Source organism: Peromyscus californicus, unplaced genomic scaffold (assembly GCF_007827085.1).
Source record: "Peromyscus californicus insignis strain IS unplaced genomic scaffold, ASM782708v3 Scaffold_4__1_contigs__length_199733344, whole genome shotgun sequence".
Lineage (NCBI taxonomy): Eukaryota > Metazoa > Chordata > Mammalia > Rodentia > Cricetidae > Peromyscus > Peromyscus californicus.
The window spans coordinates 76,644,368-76,664,954 of NW_026294562.1; the positions used below are offsets into that span (position 1 = coordinate 76,644,368).

General features: G+C 47.2%; 1 protein-coding gene and 1 long non-coding RNA gene across 4 annotated transcripts in view; one reads left to right on the forward strand and one right to left on the reverse strand.

Annotated features, from left to right (window-relative positions):
• Positions 1 to 494: 494 nt before the first annotated feature.
• On the forward strand, positions 495 to 6,042 carry LOC128094307 (uncharacterized). Its single transcript, XR_008212912.1, has 2 exons — positions 495 to 1,057; positions 4,409 to 6,042. It is a non-coding gene; the product is annotated as an uncharacterized LOC128094307 (long non-coding RNA).
• Positions 3,594 to 20,587, reverse strand: part of Bola2b (bolA family member 2B) — a 55,846-nt gene continuing 38,852 nt past the window's right edge. Inside the window, exons 4-5 of one of the 3 annotated variants that reach the window (XM_052712584.1) lie at positions 15,102 to 15,231; positions 3,594 to 6,447 (exon numbers count right to left, since the gene is read on the reverse strand). In XM_052712584.1, coding sequence (XP_052568544.1) covers positions 15,134 to 15,231 — 98 coding nt within the window. In that variant the 3' untranslated portion in view covers positions 3,594 to 6,447; positions 15,102 to 15,133. Of the gene's footprint in view, positions 6,448 to 14,502; positions 15,006 to 15,101; positions 15,232 to 20,587 lie in introns of those variants that run through there. The other 2 variants (XM_052712586.1, XM_052712585.1) reach the window with 2 other exon arrangements.

The window sequence follows — 20,587 nt, forward strand, 5'->3', positions numbered from 1 at the left end:
ACCTTCTCCAACAAGGCCACACCTCCTTCTCTCTCCTAAACCTCTGCCAGCTGGGAAGCAAACATTCTAACATATGAGCCTATGGGGCCATTCTCATTCAATCACAGGACACTGAGCATCTCTGTGCCAGGTAAGCCTTGGCTAAATTGGAGAGGAGAATGATGCCCCATCTTACTTTATAACAGCTGTGTGAAATTCATGTCATCTTTGTGATGTGGCCCTGACCTCCAACTGTGGAACTGCTGCCCCTGCCTTCCAAGTGCCAGCTGTGTGGTGCCCACTTGGCACCACGGCCTGTGGGTGTGGGAGGCTGTAGATTCATCTTCCTAATCTCGAAGTGTTTTCTACCTCCTTTGTGATTTTTCTCTTTGACTTTTAAGTTCTTGAGTCGTGTTGCTTAATTTCCACATATTTCTGAATTCCTTAAATCTCTTTGGTTATTTTCAGGTTTTGGTTCTTGTGATGGAAACATTCTTTTTTTTTTTTTTTTTAAATATTTATTTATTTATTATGTATACAGCATATATGACTGTAAGCCAGAAGAGGGCACCAGATTTCATTACAGGTGGTTGTGAGCCACCATATGGTTGCTGGGAATTGAACTCAGGACCTCTGGAAAAGCAGTCAGTGCTCTTAACCTCTGAGCCATCTCTCCAGCCCGGAAACATTCTTTGTATGACTCCAGTCCTTCAAAAACTTGTGGAGAGCAGCTCTGTGGCCCAGCATACAGTCTGTCCTGGAGAGCATCTCTGTGGTATTGTGCACACCTGCTGTCACTGTGTAGGCGTCCTGCTGGTGACTTTTAGGTTTGTTTTGTGCACACTGTTCAAGTCTTTTGTTCACTGGTAGCATTGAAGTCTCTCACTGTTGCTGTTGAATCAGCTCTTTTCTCTCTCAATTCTGTCACATCAAGCTCACAGATGTTGCTGCCCTATGTTTAGCTACAGTGATTGGATCCTTACACATTGCTGAGAGACTGACATTTTGGGTTGCTGTATCCCAGACTGGAACTAGCAGTGACCCTTCGGCTTCAGCTTCCCGTGTACTTGGAATACAGGTATGAACAGGTGTGCTCAGTATTTAAAGGGTCGGGGTAGGGTGGGGTGGGGAACACCCTATAAAGTTTATAGGTTCCAATTTCTCTCTTAGCTTAGTTTAGCCAGGTTTAGTGTTTTCTGTCACCTCCTCCTCCTCCTCCTCTTCCTCCTCCTCTTCCTCCTCCTCCTCCTCCTCTTCCTCCTCCTCCTCCTCTTCCTCCTCCTCTTCCTCCTCTTCCTCCTCCTTCTCCTCTTCTCCTCCTCCTCCTCCTCCTCCTCCTCTTCTCTTCCTCCTCCTCCTCTTTCTCCTCTTCCTCCTCCTCCTCCCTCTCCCCTAACCCTCTCCTCCCTCCTCCCTCTCCCTCTCCTCCTTCTTGTTTTGTTTTGAGACAAGGTCTCACTAAGTAGCTTTGGCTGGCCTGGAGCTCACTATGTAGACTAGAGTCTCACAGAGATCCACATGCCTCCACCTCCTGGGTGCTGGGATTGGAGATGTGCAATACCAAGCCTGACTTTTTTTCTCTTTTCAAGACGAGGTCTCAGTTTATAGCTCAGACTGCAATCCTCCTGCCTCAGCTTCAACTGTTGGATTGCAGGTCAGTATCATCATGCCAAGTTTTCTGCAGTCTTTTTTTTTTTCATTTTTTGGTTTTTCGAGACACGGCTTCTCTTGTGTTGCCCTGGCTGTCCTGGAACTCACTCTATAGACCAGGCTGTTTTTGAACTCAGAGATCTGCCTGTGTCTGCCTCTGGGGTGCTGGGATTAAAGGTGTGCACCACCACCGCTTGACTGTGGTCTTTTTTTTTTTTCCTTATCAGTGACTTTTTGAAAAATAATTTATTTATTTTTATTTTATGAGTAGTGATTGGTGTTTTTGCCTGTACGCATGTCTGTACAAGGGTATCAGATTCCCTGGAATTGGAGTTACAGACAGTTGTGAGCTGCTATGTGGGTGCTGGGAATTGAACCCAGGTCCTTTGGAAGAGCAGCCACTGCTTTCAACTGCTGAGCCATCTCTCCAGCCCCTTGTACTTTAATTGAAAGCTCCATCCTGTGCTCTTCATTGGTGCTAACATTGCTTAAAATGCTCCCAGGTGTAGTGATGAGGCACTGTCTGGCATGCCTCAGCTCACAGAGGCTTAGATGTGTGTTATGGAGGAAAATCCATGAGTTTTCTAAGTTGCACTCAGACATGAATTGTGTCATTGTTAATTATGAGTTCAATGTTAATGAATCAATACTGTATATTATAGCTAGAGTTTTCCTGCCTGGCCCACAGTCAGGACAAATCTCTGTCACCCACCAGTCCCACAGCCACTCAGACCCAACCAAGTAAACACAGAGGCTTATATTGCTTACAAACTATATGGCCATGGCAGGCTTCTTGCTAACTGTTCTTATATCTTAAACTAATCCATTTCTATAAATCTATACCTTGCCATGTGGCTCGTGGCTTACCAGCCTCTTCACATGCTGCTTGTCATGGCGGCGGCTGGCAGTGTCTCCACCCTCCTTCCTGTTCTCTCAATTCTTCTCTCTGTTAGTCCCGCCTATACTTCCTGCCTGGCCACTGGCCAATCAGTGTTTTATTTATTGACCAATCAGAGCACATACAGACCATCTCACAGCAGTATATTTTCCTTAATAGTGTATATGTTCCCTAAGACCAATATTCAGCTTTATATTAAAAAAAAAATTTTGTAGCTGGGCAGTGGTGGCACACACCTTTAATCTCAGCACTCAGGAAGCAGAGGCAGGTGGATCTTTGTGATGCCAGCCTGGTCTATAGAGGTAGTTCCAGAACAGCTAGGGCTGTTACACAGAGAAACATTGTCTCGAAGAAAAACAACAACAACAACAAAAATATTTGTTTGTATTTTTAATGTGTGAGTGTGTGCATGCGTGCACACATGCCACCAAGTGTGCGTGGAAGTCAGAGGAAAACTTTCAAGAAGTGATTCTTCCCATCTCATGGGCTCAGGGGAGCAACAAATTCAGATCATCAGCTTACATATCCTGAATCACAGTCCACTGAGAGAAGCCCAGGCAGGGCTCAGACCAGGAGGGACCTGGAGGCAGGAGCTGATGCAGAGACCATGGAGGAGTGCTGCTTACTGGCTGCTCATGGTTTGCTCAGACTTTCTTATAGAACCCAGGACCACCAGCCCAGGGGTGGCTCCACCCGCAATGGAGCCCTCCCACATCAGTCACTACTAAGCAAATGTCCTACAGTAGGCTTGCCTATACCCGACCTTATGGCGGCTTTCTCAGCTGAGGTCCCTCCTCTCAGATGGCTCTAGCTTGTGGTAAACTAGGCAGAGCCATGACTAAGACGGAGTTAGTTCCCTTCTTCCGCCATGTAGGTCGCAGGGATCAAACTCGAGTTATCAGGCTTGGCGACACATGCTTCTGCTCCCTGAACCGTCTTGCTGGCCTAGGGTTTTTTGGTGGTGGTTGTTGAGATAAGGGTTTGCTGTGTAGCTCAGGCTGGTCTTGGGTTTGCAATCCTACTAGATTAGGATTAGAACCATTTAAAAAGCCTCAGAGCAGCTGGGTGTGTGTCCCAAGCCTCTAATCTCAGCATTTAGGAAGCCAGCTAGGGCTACATAATGAGAACTTGTCAAAAACCAAACCAAACCAAACAAACAAACAAAAAAAACCCCACAAAGGTCTTTACCAACATTCACGATTCAGCTATTTGTTCAAATGTTTTGTTTATTTATACATTTTATAAGAATGAGTATCTTGCCTATATGTATGACTAGGCACTACATGCATGCCTGGTGCCCCAGGAGGCCAGAAGAGGGCATCAAATCTTCTGGAACTGGTATTACAGATGGTTCTGAGCCACCATGTAAGTGCTGGGAATCGAACATGGTTCCCCTGGAAGAGCAGCCAGTGCTTTTAACTGCTGAGCCATCTCTCCAGCACCTCAGCTATCCTTCTTAAATAAGTATTCCTCAAGTTGTTGCCAGTCTTTGGCTGGCCTTCAGTTTGCAAAGTTGATTTTGAGTTTGTTTTTTTTCATTATTTTTATTAAGGAATGAATTCCCATAGGTCTTTACATTGATATTTTTGCTGACTCTATAAAGCTTAGTTTACAATCCATTTTTTTTTTTTTTTTTGAGACATGGCCTCACTATGTAACTCTGGCTAGCCTTGAATTCATTATGTAGATCAGGCTGGCCTCAGACTCAGATTCTTATGCCTCCGCCAAGGCACGGGTGACCATGCCCTGCCAGATTATTGCTCTTGCTTCTGTTTTTCTAGTCCTGGAAATTTAAACCTCATGCAAGCTAGGCAATGCTCAGTTACTTAGCTGCAACTTTTGACTTTGATTTTGTTTGCTTATTTATTTGTTTTTTTCCAGGCAAATAGCTCAGGCTAGTCTTAACTCGCCATGTCACTGGGGATGACTTTGAACTCCTGATCTTTGCTGTTTTGTTTTGAGACTGGGCCTTGATAAGTCACCCAGCATACTCTTGAATCGTCCTGAGTCCAAGCTGGCCTTGAAGCTGTGTTCCCTTGCCTTGGCCTCCTGAGCAGCTGGAAGTTCAGGCCTTTGGCAGCAGGCCCAGCTGATGTGGTAGGTTTTGAAGTCGAGTCTCCCTACCTAGTCCAGGCTGGCTCTGAAGGTGCAGCTCCTCTGCCCATGCCTCTCAGGAGCTAGGATTCCAGGCGTGCACCACCACACTTGTCTAAGTTCAAACTGTTGGGGAGCCACCAAATGGCTATGCCCGTGCTCATGTTTCTGAATGTCACCTGCGTTTCCCAGAAGACTTTATTTCTTCCTGAGATCAAGACAGAAAGCAAAGGGAGACCTTGGAGTTCTCCTGTCAGTCCTGGAGAACCGCTGTGGCAATGCAGGAGAAAGGGAAGTGAAGTCAATCAGCTCATGCAACTTCCTACTGTTCCTGCCGTGCACTGCTAAGAGATCACCAGAGACACTGCACTGCTAACAGATCACTAGAGACACTGCACCACTAACGAATTACCGGGGACACTGCACCACTGCACCGCTAATGGATCACCGGGGACACTGCACTGCTAACATCACCAGAGACACTGCACCGCTAACGGATCACTGGGGACACTGCACTGCTAACGGATCACCAGGGACACTGCACTGTTGACAGATCACCAGGGACCCTGCACTGCTAACAGATCACTGGGGACACTGCACTGCTGACAGATCACCAGGGACCCTGCACTGCTGACAGATCACCAGGGACACTACACTGCTAACAGATCACCGTGGACACTGCACTGCTGACAGATCACCAGGGACACTGCACTGCTAACAGATCACCAGGGACACTGCACTGCTAATAGATGATCACCGGGGACACTGCACTGCTAACAGATCACCGGGGACACTGTGCTGCTAACAGATGATCACCAGGCACACAGAAACCAAAAGCTCTTGGCTGAAGCAGTTAGGATAGTTTATGCGCACACGGCAGAACAGCAGTTGTCATCCTCATTATTTTTGTTTTTTTCAAATCTCTCCAAGTTTGTCTACAATGGTTGCAAGTCTGCACACAGCTTCTGTCGGGATCTAGAGGGAGACCCCGGTCCAAGTCTGTGGTCTAGAACGTTTTGATGGGGTTAGTGCCCTCACCCCCTCCTTTAAGGACTCCATTTCCTCTGACTCCAACTCCTCTTTTGTTAGTTGGTTTGCTGCTGCTGCTTCTCTTTCTTCTGGGGAGCAATCAGCCTTGCTTGTGCTGGCAGTCGCTTTGACCCCGGCCCCTAACTGCTATCTTAAGTCATTTTAATCCCGACTATCTTCTTCTGGTTGAAAAGACAAACAAGACGAAAGTTGCGAAGTCCTGCTTCCTCTTGGTCATCTGTTGATATTACACCATCCACCCCAAGTACTGGGTCAGTCTCTTCCTTCTTCCAAATATAGCTGTGGCCTTTTTGCTGCTGGTAACCTGTTTTGTAATCTCAGCTCAATGCACTTGCAGCCAACCTAATAGTGTCCATACGAGTTATAGCAGCCTTCTGGCTTTTCTTTAAACAAAACAAAACAAAACTTTTTCACACTTGTGTGTGTGTGTGTGTGTGTGTGTGTGTGTGTGTGTGTGTGTGTGTGTTATGCACATGTGGAGGTCAGACAACTTGTAGAGCCCCGCTTCTGCCCCACAGAGTCCAGATATTGAACTCAGGTCATCAAGCCTGTCCTCGAGTGCCTTCACCTGGTGGGCCACCTCTCTGGCCTCCTCCTCTTCCTTTTAAGGCAAGGTCTGGCTACACAGCCCAGGCTGGTCTTGAACTTGTGATCCTCCTGCTGCTTCTTCAACAGTGCTGGGATTGTAGGTGGGTGCCATTATGCCCGCCTCTTTTTGATCAGAGGATTTCCTGTCTGCTCCTTTAATCCCTTTAAGTCTTCTTCCTGTGGCATCTCTATCAATGACCAAAGGAAAGAGAGAAAGATGTTTTGTTTTTCTCATTGGATAGTCTTGAAATTTATGTACATATACATTTCCTGTACATTAAATTTATATAACTATATATCTCTATATATTCAGTATTGGAACAGGGTAGGTGGCTAGTGCCTGCATTGCATTTGCATGATTAGCTCAGTGACCTTCGATTGATTTAGTATCCCAGTCGTCACAGACATTCTCTGCTTTACTCTAAGTACATTAATGCACAGCTACACACTTTCTCCACAGTATTGAGTTCAGTTATCTGTTCCTGGGCAAAACCCCACCAGAAAGCCGGTGTGCTGGTGCATGCCTGAGTTCTGGCACTGGGGAGGCTGAGGCAAGAAGGGTGCAAGTTTGTGTATAGGCTGGGCTACCCAGCACTCGGGAGGCAGAGCCAGGTGGATCTCTGTGAGTTCGAGGCCAGCCTGGACTACCAAGTTAGTTCCAGGAAAGGCGCAAAGCTACACAGAGAAACCCTGTCTCGAAAAACCAAAAAAAAAAAAAAAAAAGTAGAAACAAACCAAACAAAACCCCCACATTTCATGGCATAAATCAATACGTGGTGGGGTTTTGTTGGTTTGTTTTTTATGCTCCTTGGTTCTGTGAGTGTAGTTTAGAAAGTGCAGAGACAAAACTGCATTCTGCTCCCCTCTCAGCCTCATCTGGAACCACTGAAGCCCAGAGCAAGAGTGGGAACGCCACAGCTGGGGTGGGAACCCGCTTCCAAGCCGGCTTCCTCACTCCCAGCCTGTGCTCTGGGCGGCTGAAGGGTGCCACTGTCGGCCACAGAGCCCGGGAGGGTCCTGCCTGATAGCTGTGCCGGCTGCTGCACAGTGGCTACGGTGACTGTTTCTTTTCCCTGTTCTCTTCCTCCACTTCCTCCTCCACTTCCTCCTCTTTCTGATACAGTGTCTGGCTGTATGTCCCAAACTGGACTAGAACTCACTACACAGCCCAGGCCAGCCTCACACTTACGCTCCTCCTGCTTTCTCCTGAGGGGTGGGGAGTCAGGCCTGTGCACCAGGCCCAGCTTAGCTGTGTTTCTTCTGTGAGCATTCCAGACTCCAGCAACGAGTCTGCAGTGAGCAAGGTGAAGACTGCTTGCTCTCTTCTAGTCCAGCCTTGAAAGCCCCATCACACCCTTTCCACCACGTGCTGTCGAGGGACAGTCATAACCAGCTCAGATTCAAGGGATGCCCTTAGACCTCTTGATGGGGAGGGGAGCCAAAAAAAAATTACAGACCAGAATTTTCCAGCCCACCCACCAAATTGAAAGCTGGATAAAATAGCTGTTGCTTTAAGTCATAAAAATCATGACCATATTTTGATCGCCACAGCTTTACAAACCATTTGTCATGAAGATGAAGGAGGGGTCCTCGAAAGGCCTCCAAGTTACTTGTCAGGTGTTTTTCTTCCTGACCATCTGCTGCTTTTGATGATAAGACTGTGCGGCCCAGGCCGGCCTCACACCTGATGTCCTCCTCACTCAGACTCCCAAGGGCTACAACTATATGCACGTGCCCTGCCAAGCATCTTTTCTTTTGTTCTTTTGAGACAGGGTCTCTCTACACAGCTATCCTGGAACTCACTGTATAGACCAGGCTGGCCTTGAACTCACAGAGATCCCCCTGCCTCTGCTTCCCGAGTGCTGGAAGTAAAGGTGTGTACATCTGCTTTAAAATTTCTTTTTATAAAGAAACAGAGAGAGCTGGGTGGTGGTAGCGCACTCCTTTAATAAATACAGTATTTGCCTACTATGTGCAAGGCCCTACACTGTAATTGTTTATTTTTGTATTTCATGGGTACAGTTGTTTGGCCTGTATGTATATGTGTGTACTATGTGCATGGCTAGTCTGTGGAGGCCTGAAAATGGCATGTGGTCCCCTGGAACTGGAGTTACAAATGGTTGTGAGCCACCATGTGGGTGCTCGGAACCAAACCTGGGTCCTCTGAGAGGCCAGCCAGTGCTTTGAACTGCTGAGCCGTCTCTCCAGCCCTGATATTTCTCCTTCTCTTTCCTTTTTTTGGACAAGGTCTCACTATGCAGCCTCAAACTCACAATGATTCTCCTGCCTCAGGCTCCCACCTGCTATCACTACAGTTGGGAGCCCCCACACTCAGCTGACATTCCATGGCTCTCAAAAGCTTGTCTCTCTTTCTTCTTTGTTTTCAAGACAGGGTTTCTCTGTGTAGCCCTGGCTGCCCTGGAACTCACTCTGTAGACCAGGCTGGCCTTGAAGTCAGAGACCCCCCTGCCTCTACTTCTCGAGTGCTGGGATTAAAGGTGTGTGCCACCACTGCCTGGCTTATTTTTATTTGTGAGTTTTGTGAAGGTAAAAATGTACATGTTAGAAATCTGTGTGGTTTAGATGAAAAACTGGGGCTCCCCAGACAGCTATTTCCTGTTCTCTAGAAGAGGCTGGTTCAGCCCCTTCAGCTTATCCTTCTGTCATTAGTCCTGTGGCCTCCTGCTGCACTGTTGTTGTTCAGTTTGGGGAATTATCTGATCTGTGTGTGCGTGCATGTGTGTGTGTGTGTGTGTGTGTGTGTGTGTGTGTGTGTGTGTGTGTGTGTGTAGTGGTTCCACCTAGGCCCTCGTGTGCATTCATCTTCATGTGAAAGTTCAGTGTGTGACTCTTTGCTCCTCTAACATATACACCTATTCAGTACACACTCACACTGTGTCTGCTTTTCCCCAGGGCTCCTCTAACATATACACCTATTCAGTACACACTCACACTGTGTCTGCTTTTCCCCAGGGCTCCTCTAACATATACACCTATTCAGTACACACTCACACTGTATCTGCTTTTCCCCAGGGCTCCTCTAACATATACACCTATTCAGTACACACTCACACTGTGTCTGCTTTTCCCCAGGGCTCCTCTAACATATACACCTATTCAGTACACACTCACACTGTGTCTGCTTTTCCCCAGGCACTAGGTTACTTTGTATGCTCTGGAACTCTGTCCTCTGGCACGACAAAGCTGTTGCCATGTTCAAATCAGAGAACCTGTGGATATCTGCATCGGGCTCTTCCAGGAGTGGGAACACTCCTTTATAGGAGGGAATGGGGTTTGTGAGGCTCCCTGGGCTCAAGGGCACAGGAGGGTCATGAGGCTCCAGAGGCCCCTTCTCTCCCTGATGGTATGCAATCCGTTAACAGTTGCCAGGGAAGCTGAGACTCTTCTCTGGTAATGTAGCTGCCAGGAAGTTGCCCATGATTTGGCGTGTTACTCTGTAACCATTGGCCCATCCAGCTCAGACTTGAAACATTTCCTGGACGGTGATTGCCCCAGCTGGGGTAAATAGAAAACAATACCCCAGGAAAAGTCTCACCGGGACAGGATGGGGCAAAGGTGACTTTGGGAGGAGCAGTTGCCTTGGCCCTCCTGTAGGTGGCATAAGATGGGCACCCGGAACTGTGCTGCCTGAGGGTAGGATGTCTGTGGGGACAGTCTCCATGTGGCTGTCCTTCCACATGCGGCCTGGAATGGTTTGTCTTCTTGGTGTGGCAGCACATGCATTACCTCTGCTCTGGGTGGTGAGACCTGCAACCAAGGCTGCTGAAGGAGGAGACATGTATGTGGGGATCCTAGGGTGGCCATCTTGTCTGTGTACAGAGAGCCATGCCTCCTTGATGAAAGAAATCTTTCCTGGCAGTATGGGGATGTTTTCAGTGTTGCTGATGGACTAAGAACATTTCACAGTGGCTGAAAGTAGCGTCAGTGGGGCGGAATCTCAGGGAGACTGTGAGGGCCACGAGTCACTAGACATGCGGCTAAGGCACCTGTGGAAGCCAGTGATCGAGAGAACGAGACACGAAGCACTAGCCTTGACTTGGTAGGAAAAGTGGAAGACAGGAAAGAACCAGACAACAAGGAGGGAGGAAATGAGGTAGAAGTGATAGAAGACACCCTTCAGGTCCAATCCTCAGCACAGAGGAAGGGAAAATTTAGACAGACAGACAGACAGACAGACAGAAGCCCCAGTCGTGGCCCAGCACAGGAACTGGTACTCAGGGACACTCAGCCTCCTAACTGCCTGAGTTGGGAAAGACTTTAAACACAATTGAAAGAGCATCACGGTTTGGCTCATGAGGCTGCAGGACGTGGTGGAGGTGGGAGGGGTCCGAGTGCCGTCAAAGTGGACAGACCACATAGCACCATCACCCCACGTTGAGACAAAGACTCCATCTTCTGAGACAATGTGAGAAAGTCAGTCCCTGAGCTTATACTTGTCATTAGGAACACTCGGTCATCACTGGCTGGGGTCAATATGAATACGAGGGGCTGGAAAACAGTGGAGAAAGAACAGAAATTACTGGGCAAACTGGGCATGCCAGGGCAGCATTTGTGCCCAGTTCACTGGCCTAGATAGGATTGAAATTAGTCCCCCCACCTGTAAATGTAACTGTCTTGTTAAATAAGAAACACAGAGCCAATGCAGAGATGAAAGCCCACCCCCAGTTTGATCTTGTTTTTTTTTGGTTTTTCGAGACAGGGTTTCTCTGTGTAGCTTTGCGCCTCTCCTGGAACTCACTTGGTAGCCCAGGCTGGCCTCGAACTCACAGAGATCCGCCTGGCTCTGCCTCCCAAGTGCTGGGACTAAAGGCATGTGCCACCACCCCTGGCTAATTAGTTACTTTTCTGTTGCTGTGAGAACGTCATGACCAAAGCAGCTTATATAAGAAAGAGTTTATTTGACTTTCAGTTCCAGAGGGTTAAGGGTCCGTCATGATGGTGAGTCATGAGGCATGCAGGAGCAGGGAGCTGAGCACTCACAGGACCTTATAGTTCTTTTCCTGGGTCTGTTTCACTCACGATGTTGGGTGATTCCATCTCAACCACCAGTTTGAAGCAGAAAGAGCCAATTGGAAGTAGGGCAGAGCCTTAAGTCCTCAAGCCCACCCCCAGTGACATACCTCCTCCAGCAAGGCCACACCTCCTCCAGAGAGGCCACACCTCCTCCAGAGAGGCCACACCTCCTAAACCTTCCCAAACAGTGTCATCAGCTGGGAACTCAGTGTTCAAATGCCTGAGACTGTGGAGAACATTCTCATTCAAGCCACCACAAGGACTGTGTTCACCAGAGAATTAAGAAACAGGTTAATCTGGCAAGGACTTCAGGGCTAGGCTGGGGTTTTCCTGGCTTTGCTGAGTCCCATGGTAGGTCATGAGCAGCTCTGGCAGACCTCAGTAACTTAGACTGGCTTTTAAATAGGGTTTATAAAGTGCTAAAAGAATCGAGGAGTGGGGAGCTGGAGAGATGACTCAGTGGTTAAGAGTACTGACTGCTCTGCCAGAGGACCCAGGTTCAATTCCCAGCACCCACATGGCAGCTCACAACTGTCTGTAACTCTAGTTCCAGGGTATCCAATACTTTCATACAGACATACATTCAGGCAAAGCACCACTGCAAATAAAATGAGAATAAATATATATATATATATTTTTATTATTATGTATACAGCATGTACAACTGCAGGCCAGAAGAGGGCACCAGATTTCATTACAGATGGTTGTGAGCCACCATGTGGGTGCTGGGAATTGAACTCCGGACCTCTGGAAGAGCAGTCAGTGCTCTTATGCTCTGAGCCATCTCTCCAGCCCCGAGAATAAATATTTTAAAAAAAGAATCAAGAGGGGACAATAAAAAGAAAAAGCTGCAAAGGGATCTGTCTGGGTCACTCAGGAACAATGTCACAACAATTGTGCCAAACCAGAGTTCCTAGAAAAAAAATGACAAGTCAAACTGAGTTCTTGTGAGTGCCTGGGAGCCTAAAGCATGAACACCATTCGCCTAACAGTGAATGGGGGACTAGACGGTAGAAAGAGTAGTACAGTGACGAAGATGAATTTTGTTCCAGGCCGTTCCCCTTACAGTGTACTGTGGACACGTCTCTCCTGGTGATGCAGGTGTCTGCGTATAATCCCAGCATTTGGGAGGTGGAGGCAGGAGCATCAGGAATTCAATGTCATCCTTGGCTATAGATGAGTTTGAGTGAGGCTAGCCTGGGTTATGTGAGACTCTGTCTTTTGGTTGTTGTTGATTTTTTTTTTTTTTTTTGAGACAGGGTCTCTCCATGTAACCCTGGATATCCTGGAATTTACTATATAGACCAGGCTGGCCTTGAACTCATGGAGATCTGCCTCTGCCTTCTGATAGCTGGAACTAAAGGCATGCACCATGCTTGGCCAGATTCTAACACATACACATACACACACACACACACACACACACACACACACACACACACACACACACAGTGGGAAAGTGGGGGGGGAGACAGGAATGGGATCCACTCTCACTCTAGGTTATGATACTCTCGAGAAGCCTGTGGGGTCTTCCCTGCCCACAGAATCTTAAAGTCTTGTTCTGGGTCTGTTTCACTCTCTCAGCTGGCTGATTCTACCTGGAGGCTAATTCCTGTTTTCTTCTATTATTATAGAATTGGGTGTGAAATGTATGAGGACAGTGCAAGAAAACCTCAGTCTGAATTCCACTTCTCAGGAGTGGTAATGTCCATTTTCAGCTGCCACAATACAGCCGAGGGTGTCACATAGTGAGTCACAGCCGTCCCTTCCTCCACCCCCCCCCCCCCCCCGCCCCTTTGAGACAGTCTCACTATGTAGATCAGGCTGGCCTGAAACTACCAGAAATCTGTTCAATTCTGTCTCAGCGTTGGCATTAAAGGCATGCGCCACTGTGTGAAGCTTTCTTCTTCTAAAGCCTGGTATGATACAGAAAATGGGCTTCATTAGATGCCTGTACCCTGATAGTAGACTTCCTAGCCTCCAGAATGGTGAGCTAAATGAACCTCTATTTTTTATAAATCACCAGACTCCAGTATTGCAAACAGAAGACAAGTAAAGACATTACCCCTTGGGGGAGGCAAGAGGAGAGGCCAGGGTTTTGTTAGGTTGTGCACATGAATTTTACATCGGATGCTGTTTTTAGTGTCTAGTGACTCGGGTGTCTGCTTATATTTAGTATGGGGCTTCTGGAAGCTGGTTGAAAGTTTGTAACATGATTTCAGGGCTGACCCATTGGTATTGGATAACCAATTGAGGGCCTTTTTACTTTTTAATGGAATCAAGAAAACAATTTTTATATTTAGGTCTGGGCAGAGAGATGGCTCAGTCATTAGGACCAATTGTTCTTGCAGAGGACTTGGGTTCAGTTTCCAGCACTTACCTGGTGGCTAACAACTGCCTGTAACTCCAGTTCCAAGATCTGATAGCCTTTTCTGGCCTCTACAGGTACCACACACATGGTACACAGATGTAATGCAGGCAAAAAACTCAAACCCATAAATAAGAAGTATTTTTTAAAAATATGTGTGTGTGTATGTATTGTAGGTAGAGTTTTTCTGTCCTGCCAGCTGGTTCCCAAATAACCACACAGACTTATTATTAATTATAAATGATCAGCTGATAGCTTAGACTTGTTACTAACTAAATTAACCCATGTTTTTATTTATGCTCTGCCATGTGGCAGTACCTTTTTTTCAGCACAGCATGTCCATCTCCTGCTTCCTCTGCGATTCCTGGTGGCTCTGCCTTCTTCATCCCTGCACTCTCTTTTTGTCTCACAAGCCCTGCCTGACCTCTCCCTGTCCAGCCATTGGCCATTCGGCCCTTTATCAGACCAATGAGAGCAGCAAACGTTTTCAGTGTACAAAAAGACTGTTCCACGGCAGTGTATGCATGGGCTTGACTGCGTGAGTGTGCAGCGACCAGTAGAGGGCACTAGACCCCTCAAAGCTGAAGTTTCAGGCATTTGGGGGACTTTTACGTGGGTGCTGGATCCCAACTCTGGCCCTCAGGATCACACAGCAAATGTTATTAACCACTGAGATACCTCTCGAGCCCTGAGACCCTATCTCAAACAAACAAACAAACAACACAAAAAAGAAAAGGTAGAATCAAGTGTGTTGATGTACATCTTTAATCCCAGCATTCAGGAGTCAGAGGCAGGTGGATCTCTGTGAGTTCCAGGCCAGCCTGGTCTACAGAGTGAGATCCTGTTTCAAAAAAAAAAAAAAGTAGAACACCAGGGAGCAACAGCTGGTGTTGCCCTCTGTCCTCCACACACGTGTGTACCCGCACACACATATATCCACAAGCATATGAACATATACACACTCACACTTGCCCCTCAGAGTAGAAGGGCACAGAGGGAAAACCAAGATGGCAGCAAGTGAGGCTGAAGGTGGTTCTTAGCCATGGGACAAAAAAATGAAAAAGAAACTCCGTGTTGGCAGCCTGAGCCAGTGAGGCCTTTGCTGGAGGGTGACCTTGACAGCAGTTTCAGGGAGCCCTTGGGGTCTTCTCGGGTTATTCACATCGCTCCCAAGATCCTTGATTGAAGGGGCCCATTTCTTTGTCTTTGGAGATGAAAATCAGGAGCTGTGGGTGCACACCTTTAATCCCAGCCCCCAGGAGGTAGAGGCAGGTGGATCTGAGTTCCAGTTTAACCTGGTCTACGGAGAGAGTTCCAGGACAGCCAGGGTTACACAGAGAAACCCTGTTTTAAAAAAGGAAAGACAATCTGTTCACTCCTCCCCAGCCCCCACGTCACACTAGCTCAAGATTTTGCTTCCTGTTCTAGTAAATAACTTACCATGTGTCAATCAGCTCCCTGGCTTGAAAGGATTACTCCTGGGTCAATGCATGTCCTTCAATGAAGGAATTAAGATTAATGAGCTGCACGGAGGCCCCTGAGGACCAGGATGAGGAGGTCAGGGTCTCTGCTGGTAGGGAAGGGAAAAATGAAGATGTTAGTCAGTTTCTGGGTGTGATAGTGAAACATTTACACATTCCAGTGTTGATGAAGACATCTACAAATATAGACAAAATGTGGTAATTTGTGCCGTTTCCCGACGAGAGCCTCAGCTGGTGTTGGTGATGTCATATGATCACACTAGTCACGTGGGTGAAAAACGTAGGTAATGCCAGGACTATACTCTATGTATGAACAACAGATGTGAATTTTAAGGAAAGGGAAACTATTATCTCAGGCAACAGCAACATGGAACCTGCTGCCTGTCATGGTTCCAATATAAAATGTCCCTCGAGGCCCTCGAAGGGTTGTGTGATGGGCACATGATCCCGAGCCATTGGCTATTGAGTAGCATTTGGACCGTCACACTGCTGAACTCACCAACGAAATCACCCATCAGCGAATTCACAGCTGAGTGGGTTGTCGGGAGGTGGTCTAGGTGGAGGAAGTAGATCACCGGCTGGTGCCCTGGAGGAGTAGGTTCTGTTTGGGCTCCTTTGCTCTCTGTTACCTGACTGCTGTGACGTGAGCAGCTTACTTCCGCCACGACCTTTCTGTCTCTCCATAGTTCTAAAAGCAATTGTGCCAGCTGGCTGTGGACCGAAGCTTTCCTCCTGTAACTGTGCGCCCTCCCCACCCGAGTGTGTTCTCACAGAGACAAGAAGTAACAGACGACACAGCAGATCTGAGACAGCTTAGCTGGATGCTCATTTATTGGAAGGCTGAAGCTGGCAGGACAATGCACATGGTTACTTAAGGTCCGGCCTTCATCACAGATTAGCTAGACGCTCCAGCTGCCCTTCCTGCAGGCCCCATCATGACGAAGGGGACCGCGATGTTCACAGGATGCTGGTCCTGGATCCAGAGACCTGAGGTCATACTTGCAGGAACAGATTGTTCCCTCAGCTCAGTCTTTGGAGTAGAAACCACGAGAGAAAACCAGGTCTAGGAATATTGGCAAGGGCAATACAAACATTTCAAGACAGCACTGTAGAACATAAAGACATTTCCAGGTTATATTTAGGTATAGAAACGTCTAGAAGTGTTGCTTTTTTCTTTTTAACGACGGCAGAAGTAAGATAGACAATTATGTTGGCAGCCAGTGAGTGGCATATCCTTGTAATCCTAACATTTGAGACATGGAGGCAGGAGGATCATAAATGTTCACAGTCTCCTTCACTGTATGGTGAGTTTGAAGCCAGCCTGGGCTACACGAGATTGGAGAGAGAGAGGGGGGTAGTGGAGGGAGAGAGAGAGAGAGGAAAGAAGCTGTTGGCCTTTCACGGTGTGAAGGAACAAAGGAGGAAGTGAGAGCAGGAGTGGACGGACGGCCTCTGACGAGAGCAGGAGTGGACGGCCTCTGACGAGAGCAGGAGTGGACGGACGGCCTCTGACTAGAGCAGGAGTGGACGGCCTCTGACTAGAGCAGGAGTGGACGGCCTCTGACGAGAGCAGGAGTGGACGGCCTCTGACTCCAGTGTGTCGGGCTCAGCAGCAGGTAACTGGTGCAGGAGCATGAGCTCTTGCCGGCTGTACTAAGTCCTCCTCCTCATCATCATAAAATACGTCTCCCAGGACTGGAGGGGCGGCTCAGTCATTAAGAGCATTTGCTGCTCTTGCAGAAGACCAGAGTTCAGATACCAGCATCCACACTGGGTGTCTCAAAACTGCCTGGAATTCCAGTCTAGGGGATCCAACACCCTCTTCTGGACTCTGAACAACCCCCACACACAAATAAAATAAAATTTGAAGGCTATGTGTTGGTGGAGCACACCTTTAATCCCAGGCAGAAGCAGACAGATCTGAGTTCGAGGCCAGCCTGGTCTACAGAGCGAGTTCCAGGACAGCCAAGGCTACACAGAGAAACCCTGTCTCAAAAAACCAAACGAAAACCAGAATAAAAATAAAAATAAAATAAAATAAAATAAAATGCTTCACTGTTATTTAAAACATTATGTTTTTGTGTTAGAGTATGTGTTTATGTGTGGACCCACATGCCCCACAGCGTGTGTGTGTGTGTGTGTGTGTGTGTGTGTGTGTGTGTGTGTGTGTGTATGTGTGTGTGTATGTGTGTGTGTATGTAGATCACAGGACAACTTTTGGGAGTTGGTTCTCTCCTTCCACCATGTGGGTCCTAGGGATCAAACTGAGCCATCTTGCTAGCCCACCAAGCTAATTTTTATTTCTATAGATATACCTATTTTGGATAGTCTATATGTGAAATATCTCCTAAGACATATGAGCTAATTTTTAGTTACTGTAGTTTGACAGATAACATTTCAAGTCAGTAAAAAATGACATTTAGATCTGGGCATAGTAGCATAATGCTGGCTTTGGGAATCTGAGACAGAAGGACAGAGCAAGGGTAGCTTGGACAACATAACATGAGCTATATAGAGAGAGGGGATGGGATTTAAAATATAGTACTGGCCTCTGGAAATCTCTTATTAGGTTCAAGTGATTTATTCCTACTACCGCTTAGTTAAAGTAATTTTCTTCTAGAGACCAGGTCTTACTGTGTAGCCTTGGCAGGCTTGGCATTTGCTGTGTAGGCTGGTCTGGTCTTGAACTTACAAAGAACTGACTGCCTCTGCCTCCAAGTGCTGGGAGTAAAGGCACTTCCATACCTGGCAAGCTGATTTCTAGAGACCTCAGGGACATTACGACCAGCCTTACAGAAGTCGAAGGGATTATAATGGAACACAATGATCACTAATACATCAATAAATCTGATAAAAGAAAATCTGAATAGATCTATCATGAGCAAAGAGACTAAACTGATAATGACAAAATTATCACACACACACTCCAGGTCTAGACTGCCCCATTGGTGAATCTGAGCAAATATTTAGAGAAGAATCATATCAGTTATTAATAAACTCTTTCAAAGAAAAAGAAGCTGTAACACTTCTAATCCATTCTGTGAGGCAAGAAAACTCCGATCTCAAAATCAGAGGAAGAAAACAGTTTGCCAATGTCTTATAAATAGAGTCAGAGGCTCTCAGAACAAAATCCAGTAACATAAAAAGAACAGCACACCATGACCAGTGAGGCTTTCCCAGGAATGCAAAGTTGGCTTAACATTTAAAAGTAAAATAATGCAAGCCTGGTGGTGGTGGCGCATGCCTTTAATCCCAGCACTCGGGAGGCAGAGCCAGGTGGATCTCTGTGAGTTCAAGGCCAGCCTGGTCTACAGAGCGAGATTTAGGACAGGCACCAAAACTACACAGAGAAACCCTGTCTCAAAAAAAAAAAAAAAGTAAAATAATGCACTATGTTATTAGAGTAAAGGAGGGAAATGTACATAAGATCTTAACAGAGGGTTTGGTGAGATGGCTCAGTGAGTAATGGCACTTGCCATGCCGGCCTGACCTGAGTTTAACCCCAGATCCCACTCATGGTGGAAGGAGCGGGCTGATTCCCAACAGCTGTCCTCTGACAGTGTGCGTGCGTGCATGTGTGCACCTGCACTCACACGCACATCATATATATAACATCAATAAATATAAGATATGGGCTGGAGAGATGGCTCAGAGGTTAAGAGCACTGACTGCTCTTCCAGAGGTCCTGAGTTCAATTCCCAGCACCCACATGGTGGCTCACAACCATCTGTAATGAGATCTGGTGCCCTCTTCTGGCCTGCAGGCATACATGCAGACAGAACATTGTATACATAATAAATAAATATTAAAAAGTAGTTTTAAATTCTTGATGGATGCAAAAAAGCCTTTAAAAATGTCACATCCTTTTATAGTGAAAATCATGAAAGCCGGTGAGGTGGCTCACTTGCTGCCCAAGTCTGGAGTTTAATTCCTAGAACCCAGGTAAGGGTAAAGGGAGAGAACAGATTTCACAAATTGCCTTCCCACCTTCATGAGTGCCATGGCATGCATGCACCTTCAGTAATGTGTAAAAACAGTCTGGGCATGATGTCACTCAAGAGGCAGAGACAAGTGGATCTCTGTGAGTTCCCAGCCAGCCAGGACTACATAGTGAGACCTTGTTGCCAAAAACAAAACAACACAACACTCAATAAGCTAGGAACTCCCTGCCTGATATATTCAACCTTAAAGTTGAAAACTGCCGACCAGTGTCTTTTCTACTGCTGTGATAAGACATGACGATCAAGGCAACTTATAGAAGAAAGAGTTTATTTGGGGCTTATAGCTTCAGAGGGTGAATTTATGACCATCATGGCAGGGAGCATGGCCACAGGCAGGCAGGTGTGACCTTGGAGCAGTAGCTGAGAACTCATATTTCAAGACAATCATGAGGCAGAGAGAGACTCAGAATGAAGTGAATTTTTTGTAATCTCAAAGCTCACCCCTCCTTCCTGCCCTCACAGCCCCACCCCCACCCCGTGACATACCTCCTTCAATAAGGCCACACCTCTCAATCCTTCCTAAACAATTCCATTAACTGAGGACCAAATATTCAAACATATGAGCCTATGGTAGGTATTCTCATTCAAACCACCAGTCAGGGACCAGAAAAAAATGATCTTACTCTGTACTGTCCTAGAAATTCTATTTAGGGGTGCCAGGGCAGTGTGCCACACACGCACACTGACTCTCCTCAGCCTCTTGCTTGCAACTTACGCACGCACTAGTCCCTGGTCACTGGCTAGGGCAGTGTGCACAAGCCTGGTGGATTCAGGCAGTGCAGGTGGGTGCATTCCTTCCTAGGCTCTGGGATAGTGGGCCAGAAGACTGGCATCTTCTCCTTCGCAAGCTCTAGCAGGAAGCAAAGTGCCTGTAACCCTAAGGCAGATGACCTGCAGCTGAAAAAGTGAGGCAGTGGTCAGCCCCGCCAGACAGGGTGACTATGCCTCCCTTCTTACTTATAATTGTAAGCTGCTGGTCCGATGCAAAGGGACAGGGTGATTGATGGGCTGCCTTAGATGCATGGCCCATAGCTTGTGGCCTTAGCAAGAGCTTGAAGAAGCACCTTCAGGGAGAACATAGTGGACAACATCTCACAGAACTAACAGAACTGGTGTACAAGAAAAAACAAGACACAAAACACAACACTTGGTACCCTGGCTGGCCTGAACTATGAAAACCAGAGCTCACAGAGATCTGCCTGCCTCTGCCTCCCGAGTGCTGGGTTTAAAGGCTTGAGCCCCACTGGCTTCCCTTTTAAGTACCCTATGTAATGAGGAGAGCTGTGTGTGGCCAGGTCTCCAGCAACTGGCTCTGGATCGTGAGCCTTGCAGGAAGGACGAGGTGAGAGCCCTCACCAAATGGAGCTGGCCTCACTCAAAAGCATCCACTACACTCAGGTCAGGGAAGCAGGTAGCTTCCTCCTCTTCACCAGTTCTTCACCTC